Below are 12,126 nucleotides of genomic sequence, written 5' to 3' on the forward strand. Positions count from 1 at the left end.
GCGCAGTTTTGCCTACTCGGCGAGTTTTCTTGGGATTTTGTTCTCTATCACTGGCGGATTGACTACGAGTCACCCTCCTTGACGGCGTTACGCTGGATGGGGATACCATCTCTACTGGAGTCTGCTCGCGAAAGTGGTCGTCTTGTGTCGTATCTGGCCGCAGTCTCCAATTCGTGTCTCCGAAGTTTGGTTTTCAATTGTGTCTCAAATTTGGGTACAGTCGAGGCTGGTTCTTGATGTCTGCTTTTTAATTGCAGCTGTTTAGAGGTTAGAGGTAATTCTGGTCAAACCACAAGACGACCAAAAATGCCAATTTGAAAAAAATTCAAAATCTTCTCCCAATTTGATTTTTTCTAATTCTTTTAATTATTTTAGTAGCTCTTTTTCCCATTTATAAAAAGAAAAAATGCGTAATGACACGGTCGTAATATCAAGAATCACGCGCACCCTCTTCCGACAATTTACAATTGTGGAAAAGGCCATTTGCTCAATTCTCTAATTTAAACTTGAGGTCGCTCAATTCCCTAATTTCAAACTTGCGATTTGCCCAATTTGCCAATTTTTTCATGTTTTTTTTTGTCTCAGTTTTGTGGAGGATTATGCAATTATATATTTATACTATAATTTACCCCAACTGCGCGCCGGAGATTAATTTTCTCCTTCGGCGGAACACAGTGCCGAGTTTCGTCTCCTGAAACTTTGCTCAATAAGGTAAAACCTTGTTCGATTGCCCTTCTTTCTTTATTCATTCGCAGTTTGTGTGATTTCATCTCTAGACTTGAAAGTTTCTGCGTGCGTTTTCTGGTGGATCTGAAAGACAGATTGATAAACCCTAGTGGGAAGCGAATCAGTAAGATGGATGATGATATACATTTGGTTGACCCAATGGTGAATCAAGAGATGGACGAGATCGGAGTAGCAGAGCCATGTGTTGGGATGGAGTTCGATTCCGAGAAAGAAGCCAAATCTTTCTACGACGAGTACGCCAGGCAGCTCTCTTTCACTTCCAAGCTCCTTTCCCTTCCCACAGATTCTTCCTCTTCTTCTTCTACTCGTGAATTCGTATGTTCTAGTAGCAGCAGCAAAAGGTCGAGACGAAGGCCTGCCGAAATCTGCGATGCTATGCTTAGGATAGAGCTCAAGGCTCACAAATGGGTCGTCACCAAGTTCGTTAAAGAGCATAGCCACGGCTTAGCAACTCCCAACACGCTCCACTGTCTTCGCCCTCGCAGGCATTTCGCCAGCTCTAACGTGCCTAGTGGTATGATGTATGTTTCCATGGACGGCGGGAGTCGTGCTGCTTCTAACTCTAAGGATCCCAAGAGATCCCTCGGACGTGACGCGCATAACCTCTTGGAGTATTTCAACAGGATGCAGGCGGAGAATCCTGGTTTCTTCTACGCTATTCAGCTTGACGATGATAATAATCAGATGACTAATGTCTTCTGGGCTGATTCGAGGTCTAGGATTGCTTATACTCGCTTCGGCGACACGGTTACGCTAGATACGAGGTACAAATCCAGTCAATTTCTTGTTCCTTTTGCGCCCTTTACTGGCGTGAATCATCATGGCCAGGCTGTACTTTTCGGCTGTGCGCTGATTCTTGACGAGTCAGAGGCTTCCTTCATCTGGCTCTTCAAGACTTTTCTAACCGCCATGAGAGATCACCCTCCCGTCTCTTTGGTGACTGATCAAGATAGAGCCATTCAGATCGCTGCTTCTCAGGTTTTTCCTGGTGCTCGTCACTGTATTAATAAGTGGGATGTGCTTAGAGAAGGTCAGGATAAGCTGGCTCATGTCTCTCTCGCCTATCCTAGCTTTCAGGTTGACCTTTACAATTGTATCAACTTCACTGAAACCGTAGAGGAGTTTGAATCGTCTTGGAGTTCCATCGTTGACAAGTATGACTTAGGAAGACATGAATGGCTTTCTTCTATATATAACGCTCGAGCTCAGTGGGTACCTGTTTATTTCCGAGACTCCTTTTTTGCTGCACTCTTCCCTACTACACAAGGCTCTTTTTTTGATGGGTATGTGAATCAGCAGACAACTCTTCCCATCTTCTTTAGGCTCTACGAAAGGGCTATGGAGAGCTGGTTTGAGATGGAGATTGAAGCTGATCATGACACTGCCAACACGCCTCCAATCTTGAAGACTCCATCACCCATGGAGAGCCAGGCTGCAAATCTGTATACACGGAGAATCTTTGAAAAGTTTCAGGCAGAGTTGGTGGAGACGTTTGCTTACACTGCAAACAGAATCGATGATGATGGTACCAGCACCACATTCAGGGTTGCGAAATTTGAAAATGACAACAAAGCTTATATGGTGTCGTTTTGCTACCCGGAGATGAGAGCAAGCTGCAGCTGTCAGATGTTTGAGCATTCCGGGATACTCTGTCGACACGTTCTGACAGTGTTTACCGTCACAAATATACTCACCTTGCCACCGCATTATATTCTGGGAAGGTGGACCAGAAATGCCAAGAGCGTTGTGGAGATGGATGAGCGTGTTAGCGATGATGGCTTGTTACACCGTTACAACCACTTATGTCGCGAGGCCATTAAGTATGCTGAGGAAGGTGCAGTTACACCTGAGACTTATAATATTGCTTTAGGAGCACTCAGAGAAGGTGGAAAGAAGGTTTCAGCTGTCAGGAAAAGCGTTGGCAGAGCTGCACCTCCTAGCTCACACGGTGGTGATGCAAAGACCTCACTATCAGCATCTGACTCAACCCCTCTGCTGTGGCCTCGTCATGATGAAATGACACGCAGATTTAATCTTAACGATGGTGGGGCCAGAGCTCAGTCTGTTGCTGATTTGAATCTGCCGCGTATGGCACCGATATCCCTTCACCGAGATGATGGTGCTCCTGAGAATATGGTACCCAGAGTAAACCTTTCACTGAGTCATTTGTTTTTTCTTTCTGTCAGTGACTTGGGTGATAATTTGACTTGCCTTGTCTTGCAGGTAGCTCTTCCTTGTCTTAAGTCAATGACTTGGGGGATGGAGAGTAAGAATACAATCCCGGGTGGTAGAGTTGCAGTTATCAATTTAAAGGTGTGCATTACACGAACCAGAAACGTTTTCTGTATGGTTTTTGCGTTCATATTAATGAACAGTTTATTAATAGTCTTTGTTGCTTCCTGCAAAATTGTGATAGACCGCAGAAGTGAGGATTTTTTTTTTCTATGATGTGTTTCAGTTGCACGATTACAGAAAGTTTCCCTCGGCAGATATGGAGGTCAAGTTTCAGCTGTCTAGCGTTACACTTGAACCTATGTTAAGGTCTATGGCTTACATCAGCGAACAACTCTCAGCTCCAGCGAATAGAGTAGCTGTCATCAATTTGAAGGTATGCTTCTTATACTCTAGGTAGCTTCTCCTTTAGGCTTCATTTGCTCTATCTGTGTGTCACTTTCAAGTAAATGGCCGGTCTTGAACAAAGACTAGAATCACTATTTGTATATGAAAATTTATTTCATGTCTGCATATGTAAAATTGTTCTTTTGGAACCCACTTGAATTTAAGCAACAACAAAAACAGCTGGAGAATTTGTTTGACTACTACATAGAGGACTCATGTTCATGAAAGGCTTTAGTAGCCATATTCTTTCATGATGCATTATTCATGGGAAAACGGAATTGCTTATGTTTATCTGTCTCTCTTTGTTTGAAATAAAGAGTTTCTCAACTGAGACCTTTTTGTTTATCTTATACTCCAGCTGCAAGACACTGAGACAACAACAGGAGAATCAGAGGTCAAATTTCAGGTGTCCAGGGATACACTAGGGGCAATGTTGAGATCAATGGCTTATATCCGTGAGCAGCTCTCTATTGTTGTAAGTACACACTTCCTTTTATTTACTTACAAACAAAGCCATATTATTACTACTTATATAGACTCTAAAACTGTAACTTTGCATTTGCAGGGAGAGCTACAGACAGAACCACAAGGGAAGAAGCAACGCAAGTGAAAGAGAGAAGCAACCACGGAAATTTTTTTAAAAAAAAATTGTAAACGTAGGAAGGAAGATCCCTCATTAGGATTCGTGTGTTCAATCTTTGTGATTGATGTTGTACGTTACAATGTGTAATATGTGCAAGTGTGGAGAAACAGGTGGGGGCATTGAGTCTTGATTCAGGGCAGGCTTTGAATTGTATATATATCCTTTTTTCAGACATCGATGAACCACCCATTCGCTTGAAGTGCAACGTTAGATTTGGTTGGTCACAGTGATTTATTTATTTTATTTTATTTTGAAAAGAAAGCAGCATTGAGGGACACAATAAAAGATCCAAGTAAGAAATGATGCTTGATGAGACGCAATATGGGACAAGAATTCTCACACATTTACATCATCGTCCAACAGACAACAAAGCACATGAAAAGCAGCTAAGGAAATATAGCGACTGCATTCCTTATGCCAAAACAACAAAAAGAATACATACATCAAAGGACAAGTAAATTGCTAATCCCTCTAACACTGATTCCTTCAACCCGAACGGGTAGACTCGGTCACCATGTGTCTACAAGCTCCTGTAATCAACGACGGTTACCTCTTCCTCTGGAGCATCTAGGTCTTGATAGCTGCCATCATTTTCTCATTACATTAGTTTCAATGTAGTTTTTTTCCCACCTGGAAAATCAAAGTTTGGGGAATGGATTGAAACAAAAGAACAATTGCCACATCGTTTTTCTTTTGATCATCTGAACCGTGTTCGATCGTCTCTCACACTTCATGAACATGTAGCTGAACCTTAATCCTCGTCGACCAAACTATATAGTTTGTCGATGAAATGTTTGGGGGTTATCAAAGATGTATTTTCGAAAGTACCGAATCACTAGTTGTTTGTTTGGTTGTAGAAAGTTTTAGTTAGTTGGACAGTGGTGTTTGAAAGTTTTCTTGAACGGGTTGCTTATTCATATTTAGTAGGTTAAACATAAGTCTTTTTTTGACAACACATACAAAGACCTAATACATATTTGACTATTGACCCAAAAATAGGGAAAAAGGACCAAGAGAACTGTAAAAAAAAGTGACCGGTGAGAGTAACAACACCTGGAGAGAAAGTTACCGTTTTGAGTCAATTTCTTTACAAGCAAGCAGATGCTTTATTGCATGTGTCACACTTTTTGCCCTTTTTCTCCTCCTCATAAGATCTCTCTCTCTCTCTCTCTCTCTCTCTCTCTCTCTCGCTACTGTAAGACGTTTATGTTTGATCCTCTCGCATAACTAAAAAAAAGCTCAACCACCTCTCCCTCTCTTCAATTCGCACTCTTTAGGTAATACCGCTGTTTCTCCATTTTCCGCTGCTTCTTGCGTAGATAGCCACTCGATTCTAGGTTCTCTTCTACTCTAATCTAGTTCCCCAATTTCAGTTGGGTTTCTATTAAAATCTCTCCTTTTTGCTGACAAAACCCCACCTTGATTTTTGTTCAATTTACTTTGGTATTTGTTTACGGTATATGACCAGAACTGGATTGTTTATGTTCGATTAGCTGAGAAAGGTTTTGTCTTTTTGGTGTGTGATTTCTGATTGTTTCTCTTCTATTGGTTTAATGCAACTGTAACTGACTTCTTCTGATATGCGTTTTCTTGTGAAAAGTTTTACCCTTTTCATGCATCTGTGTTTCTTCTTCCAGATTCAGTATTGAGTACAATGATTCTGTGCCACACCTCCAACATTAGATTCAAACTCTAATTCTCTAACTCTTTTCTTTACATATGTACAGATTGGAAAACAATGGGTGCAACAACATCTAGAATAGATGAAGACAAAGCCTTACAGCTATGTCGAGAAAGAAAAAAATTCGTGCAACAAGCACTCGATGGAAGATGTTTGTTAGCGGCTGCTCACGTTTCATACGTCCAGTCTCTTAAGAATACCGGAACTGCCCTCAGGAAATTCGCAGAGACCGAAGTTCCAGTTGAATCTTCCTTGTACACCTCCACTACTAGTGCCACTACACCAGAACAAGCTCTCGCTTTAACTGAGAAATCAGGATCTCATTTCTCTTACTCTCACAATGACACGTATTCTCCCTCGCCCTCGCCTCCTCCTCCTAGTTCCCGTCCGTTCTTCCAGATCAATCATATGAAATTCAGAGGGTTTTCTTCCGAGAAAGTGGAAGAGAAACCGCCTGTTTCTATTGTCGCTACTGTCACCTCGTCTAGTATCATCCCACAGAGCAGAAGGTCTATGGAAAAGATGGAATCAGAATCTTCTTGTTCCATGCCACCTGAGACGCCTCCTTGGGATTATTTTGGTCTTTCTCATCCGATTGACAACCGGTTTTCGTCTCCTCGTGGCAAGGGAAAGGATGATGATGAAGAAGAAGATGGTGACAACTTTTCTTTTCAAGAAAGGGAAGAGTCCAGAGACTCTGATGATGAGTTTGATGAGGAGCTGACAAGTGATACACTTGTGAGAAGCTTTGAAAACTTCAACAGAGTGCGTCGTGATGCTTCTCCTCAAAGAGATGGAGTGGAAAGCGACTCCGAGAAAAGCAAAACTCCCGAGCTATCACCTCCAGTGACGCCATTGGCAGATTCTACTCCAGTGAACAAAACACCAAACGAGGGAGATCGCACCGACAACAAGCTTCCTCCAAGGGACTTCTTGTCAAGCATGAAAGAGATAGAGTTGCTCTTTGTCAAAGCTTCAGAGACTGGAAAAGAAGTCCCTAGGATGCTTGAAGCCAACAAATTGCATTTCCGTCCCATTGTTCCATCAAAAGAAAGTAATAATTCTCTGCTTGTAACTTGCTTACTGTTTGGGATTCATAATAGTTCAACCACATGCCTTTGCTTTTTGCAGGTGGCTCTGGTGCATCATCACTGTTCAAAACCTGTCTGACTTGTGGGGAAGACCCCAAAGATGTACCAGAAGGTAAAAGTGGTGCTTATTTACATTTTGGGTTTTTAACTGTTTTTGATTTTGATGGAGTGGGTTACAATCTGAGCTTGTCTGTGCAGAGCCTGCTCAGGACTCAGTGAAATACTTGACCTGGCATAGGACTGAATCATCTCGATCCTCATCTTCTATGAATCCTCTGGGAGGAATGAATAGTGATGATGTGGAAGAGCTGAATAGCAATCTCTTTGAAAACATTTGCATGATTGCTGGAAGCCATGCGTCGACCCTAGACAGACTGTATGCATGGGAGCGGAAGCTCTATGATGAAGTTAAGGTACTTAAGAGTTCCTTAAATACATTATTCAAGAAAATATAATCAAAGTATGTAATATAATGTGTTTTTGATTCAGGGGAGTCAAACTGTGCGGAGTGAGTATGACGAAAAATGCAGAGTTTTAAGAGAACTTGAATCAGAAGGCAAAGGTTCAAAAACAATAGACAAGACACGTGCAGTTGTCAAGGACCTTCACTCCAGAATCAGAGTGGCTATTCACAGGATCGACTCAATATCCAGACGGATTGAAGAGCTCCGTGACAAAGAGCTCCAACCTCAACTCGAAGAACTCATTGAAGGGTATGTTGTATAAGAACCTGAGAGCCTTGTTATATATATTTGATCATTATGTTTGGATGTAAATAGGTTGAGTCGAATGTGGGAAGTGATGTTGGAATGCCACAAGGTTCAGTTTAGGTTAATCTCAGCGTGTCACAGAAGCGGTAACATTAAACTCAACATGCAGTCAGAGCTGCACAGACAAGTAACATGTCACCTAGAAGATGAACTCAGGGGGTTGGCTTCAAGCTTCACAAAGTGGATCACAGGTCAAAGATCATATATTAAAGCTATAAACGAATGGCTGGAGAAATGTGTCACCTTACCACAAAGATCCTCCAAGCGGAAAAGGCGCGTGCCAGAAATCTCTCCGAGGAACCATGGTCCTCCCATTTACGCAACATGTGGAATCTGGCTAGAGAAGCTCGAAGCTTTGCCTACCAAAGAGGTTTCGAGCTCCATCAAAGCGCTTGCTTCTGATGTTGCCAGGTTCTTGCCACGGCAGGAGAAGAATCGCAACAAGAAACATCGGTCTGGCGAGAACCAGAACGATCACCTGTTGCAAGATGAGACGTTGGAAGATTGTGGTCCGGGATTTGATCGGTTTAGGACAAGCTTGGAAGGATTTGCTGGCCAGCTCAACCAGTTTGCAGAACTGTCAGTGAAATTGTATGAGGAACTTAAGAAGGGTATCCAAGAAGCCAAGAACAAGTACGAGCATATGAAGGCTTATTCCCAGGGTAACTAAGATTTATTTTATTTTTTTCATTTTCTGGTAAGAATGGAGTTTGTGACAGGTCAAGGTTTTAAAGAGACAAATTGGATTAAACATTTGTAAATGCTAGAGAGGTATCTATTATAAGAAAATTGCTTCAAGCATGATGTGGAAGGTAGTTGGTTATAATAGTTGATGTAGCTCAAATCAAATTATATCCTAGAGCGAAAGAGATTGGATAAACTTAAAAATAGAATTTATCAGTTATAAGAGAAAAAAAGAAATATCAAACACTAAAAAGGAAAACCTTTTTTGGGCAAAGGTATAAATACTGGGTGAACCTTTTTTTTTTCAAAAAAATACTGGGTAAACCTTTAAATTCACTTATTTTCTTATTTCAATCAAATTGTCATATAGATTATTACCACATAGATAAATAAAATATAAATTATAAATTATAAAAAATAGAACAGCTAAACAAAATAATAACAAAAATTTTAAATTTAAATCATAAACTCTAAACTCGAAATCTAAACTCAAAACATAAACCCAAATCTTAAATCCTAAATTTTAAACCCAAATCTTAAACTCTAACCTATACCCTAAATCCAAACTATATACCATAAATCTTAAATCTAAACTCAAATCCTAGACCTAAACTCAAACTCTAAACACTAAACCCAAACTCTAGATCCTAAACCTAAATCTTAAATCTTAAATTCAAACTGTAAACAATAAACTCAAACTATACAGTATATCCTAAAAGTTTGAGTTTAGAGTCTAGATTTAGGATTAGACTATATGATTTGGATTTTTGGGCTCAGATTTAGGGTTTTGGGCTCAGATTTAGGATTAATCTCTAGGATTTGGGTTTTGGGTATAGATTTAAGGTTCAGGGTATAGAGTTTTAGTCTATATTTTATATTTGTGTCTAGGATCTAGGGTTTGGGTTAAAGATTTAGTGTTTATGATTTGGATTTAGAGTTTGAGTTTAGATTTAGGGTTTAGAGTTTATAATTTTGAGTTTAGGTTTTAGCATGCAATGTTAAAATTTTCTTTACTATTTTTTTTTAGTTGTTCTGATTTTTTTTAAATTTATTATTTGTTATTTATTTGTCTATGTGGCAATAATCTATATGACAATTTGATTGAAATAAAGAAAGAGATAAATTTAAAATTCTAGGAATTGATATTCTAATCTGTCATCGCGGTTTGGCTTTAATTTAATTAAAACTCTAAATGGTAAAATCAGTTCAAATGGTGCAAATCAAACAGAACATGCAGGTTAAGCGGATCATGCAGGAAAGATGCAGATCAAGCGAAACATGCATGCAGATCAAGTAGAACAAACAATTATTATAATTTTTAATGATAAAAACAATTCAAATAAAATAAATTATATATTTTAATAATAAAAATTATAATAAAATATATCAAACACACATATATAGAAAATATAAACAACAATAAATATTGCACTAAAAACATGTTGCTGTAATTTTGAAATCAAAATATGAAAACGCTAAAATTTAATGAAATAAATATAGTTTTTCCACTAGTATACACATTTAAATTATATCACCATATTTTTCAGAATTCATACTATAATTAAACACACATTATATACATATAATATTTTAAATTAAATGTAAAATTGTATGAAGAAATTAGAAAATATATATAGTCAATGATAGTTTTTATATTCTTATAATTGTAAATAAAATAGAATGAAAATATTATATTTATAAAAACAGATAAACAAATTTTAAATTAAATATTTGCAGATCTCCCGCAAACAACACCAAATGTAGAGCGGTGAGATTTGAATACAGATCTTCTGCTTTTTTCAGAAAAGACAAAAAAATCTGAAGTGCATGTAGATCTCTCACTATCTACAATGTAAAATCAAAAACAGTTGAATGGTAAATACAGTGCGGGAGAACTCCTTATGTGGAAGAACTGTCTTTGTCCCACCCTTCCATTCGAACACTAAGATTATGGTCACGGCTTCGGAATCTTTGAAAAAAAAGTTTTTTTTTTTGTGGAAGCTCATTTGGTAAGTGGTTTTCTTAAAGGTTCTTTAATGAGCTTATACATCAAGATGTCTGGATTTCGAGTCTCAGTAAAGTTAGAACTTTGATCAACTCTAATATTTTATTTTCTATCTAGCCGCCTTCACCTTTTCATCTTGGTCTCTGCCTCTTCGGTGGTTGGTGTTCTTTGCCGTCACCGAGAAAGGCATCTCCTCTTTTTCTTTTTCTTCTTTGTGCTTGACTGCGTGTCTCCGGTGGTAGTGGTTTGGTATGTGGAGTGGTATCTCGACGTTTCTTCCGTCCTTTCTGTTGCAAGGCTCTTGCCTTGGGTCTTCATCTCCTTCCTTGCAGTGATTGTGGATCTGCAGTCAGATATTATTTATGATAAGTTATGCTTTTTGAATTGGCTATGTGAACTAGGTTTAGTTCTTTGGTTGATTACTTTTTTTGTCTGCTGGTGTTGAGGAAGTTTTATTTTGGTCTTGGTTGCAAAGGTTCTCTATGCTGTCGATCGCAAGTTCTTGGCTGAGTTTTTCCGGCTCTAGTCCAACGTTTGGAGTTCCTGTTCATGTTTACTTATAGGAAGCTGCAAAATGGATTTCAAAAGCTTCGTACTATCAAAATGGAAGTTGATTGGTTCTTAGTGTTGGTTCTTGGTATAGAAATGATTTCAACTTCGGTTATAACCGTAAGTGCAAGTGCTCTCAGGTTTCTTTGCTAGTTTTTGAGCTTATGAAGGAAGCAGTCTCAACTCAGGCTTGTCAGTCTCTTGGTTGGGAGCAACTTAGTTTTAATGCTCTTAATTGTGAGGTTATCATATGGTATCTACTGATGCTACTGTTTAGCTTTCACTCAATATGATTTTTCAATTATCTTTCCCAGAATTGGTTCTTTGTTGAATTTATCTGTGTGTCGAGAACATCCTTCATCATATGTAACTCTTTTGCTTTGATATACAAACTCAGTGTTAAATAAAGATGCAGTAAAACGTGAATTCTCATAAGGCATATACAATTGTCGGATGTAGAATCGTCTGTAATATTTTCGTAGTTTGTAATATCATAATTCATAACTATCCAGCGTTAAAAAAAATTACAGAAAAACATCTTAAGTGATGTTCCATAGTTTTCGAATAGAAGTAGTAAGTCTGTTTTATTTTTTTGGTTGAAATGTTAAATTTATTTATCAACAGAAAAAGAAGTTTGTAGTACAATCTAGTTTGAAATCTGAAAATAATCAAATGCTTAAAGAGGATGGAGCTACTCGTTCCTGTCCAATCACCTAAGCATCATGGTGCTGTAGTGACCTACATTCTTGCATTGCAAAGATGTGATTACAAATTGTTTTCTCTATGAACCGGGTGAGCTCGTGAGCTGTACAATAGGCGCTGGTGGGTTTCCTGCTGTTCCATTCCCGCCACACACGGTGAATCACAACTTTTGGAATGAGTCTAAGAAGACATGAGTCAGTGGAAGAGAGACGAGGAGACATGAGCGCTGTAACAGTAATGCTCCAGTCCGGGCCTGGTCGAGGCATGACAGATCATGTGAGCTCTGTCCAAATCTTGTAAGATGGAAAAGCAAAGAACAAATGGTCATGCGACTCGTTTGACTCACCACATAATCGACAAAACTGATATTCACTACATACTTGAGTGCAATCACCAGTCGAAAGCCTATTACGGAGGGCCAGCCACACGATAAATGAGTAATGGGGAACAACTTGCGAGAACCAGATCAACTTGCCCGGAAATACTTTGTCACCGCGTCTTCGTAACTGCTCCAAAATCTCTTATTTTATTCTTTTCTTATTTTGATAATGGTTTAGATAATGATTTTACTATTATTAGATGGTTCTTGTTATAAACTATTAAATTCACTTGAGGTTTAACTGCACTACACACGT

The 12,126-nt window shown here is 38.9% G+C and overlaps 2 protein-coding genes across 3 annotated transcripts; both read left to right on the forward strand.

The window, feature by feature from the left end:
- Nucleotides 1-590: 590 nt before the first annotated feature.
- On the forward strand, nucleotides 591-4,183 carry LOC130506358 (protein FAR1-RELATED SEQUENCE 3-like). 2 transcript variants are annotated; one of them, XM_057000996.1, is made up of 6 exons: nucleotides 591-711; nucleotides 818-2,883; nucleotides 2,971-3,060; nucleotides 3,206-3,355; nucleotides 3,725-3,841; nucleotides 3,932-4,183. In XM_057000996.1, the coding sequence occupies exons 2-6, from the start codon at nucleotides 856-858 to the stop codon at nucleotides 3,974-3,976; spliced, it is 2,430 nt and encodes an 809-aa protein (XP_056856976.1). In that variant the 5' UTR covers nucleotides 591-711; nucleotides 818-855; the 3' UTR covers nucleotides 3,977-4,183. The 2 variants fall into 2 exon arrangements, with proteins under 2 accessions (XP_056856976.1, XP_056856977.1); XM_057000997.1 differs by having other exon boundaries at nucleotides 592-711; nucleotides 822-2,883.
- A 944-nt stretch (nucleotides 4,184-5,127) lies between these two features.
- On the forward strand, nucleotides 5,128-8,352 carry LOC130506359 (protein ROLLING AND ERECT LEAF 2-like). Its single transcript, XM_057000998.1, has 6 exons — nucleotides 5,128-5,286; nucleotides 5,737-6,744; nucleotides 6,822-6,893; nucleotides 6,980-7,194; nucleotides 7,271-7,494; nucleotides 7,561-8,352. The coding sequence occupies exons 2-6, from the start codon at nucleotides 5,748-5,750 to the stop codon at nucleotides 8,219-8,221; spliced, it is 2,169 nt and encodes a 722-aa protein (XP_056856978.1). The 5' UTR covers nucleotides 5,128-5,286; nucleotides 5,737-5,747; the 3' UTR covers nucleotides 8,222-8,352.
- Nucleotides 8,353-12,126: the final 3,774 nt, after the last annotated feature.

This window comes from Raphanus sativus, unplaced genomic scaffold (genome assembly GCF_000801105.2).
Source record: "Raphanus sativus cultivar WK10039 unplaced genomic scaffold, ASM80110v3 Scaffold3153, whole genome shotgun sequence".
In the NCBI taxonomy this organism is placed as follows: Eukaryota; Viridiplantae; Streptophyta; class Magnoliopsida; order Brassicales; family Brassicaceae; genus Raphanus; species Raphanus sativus.

Bases quoted from the DNA above. Each gene is read 5' to 3' on its own strand.
- LOC130506359 (XM_057000998.1), top strand. From the start codon at position 5,748: ATGGGTGCAACAACATCTAGAATAGATGAAGACAAAGCCTTACAGCTA. The intron at 6,745-6,821 runs GTAATAATTCTC...TGCTTTTTGCAG, and splicing joins CATTGTTCCATCAAAAGAAA to GTGGCTCTGGTGCATCATCA. The intron at 7,195-7,270 runs GTACTTAAGAGT...TTTTTGATTCAG, and splicing joins AGCTCTATGATGAAGTTAAG to GGGAGTCAAACTGTGCGGAG.
- LOC130506358 (XM_057000996.1), top strand. From the start codon at position 856: ATGGATGATGATATACATTTGGTTGACCCAATGGTGAATCAAGAGATG. The intron at 3,061-3,205 runs GTGTGCATTACA...GATGTGTTTCAG, and splicing joins TTGCAGTTATCAATTTAAAG to TTGCACGATTACAGAAAGTT. The intron at 3,356-3,724 runs GTATGCTTCTTA...CTTATACTCCAG, and splicing joins TAGCTGTCATCAATTTGAAG to CTGCAAGACACTGAGACAAC.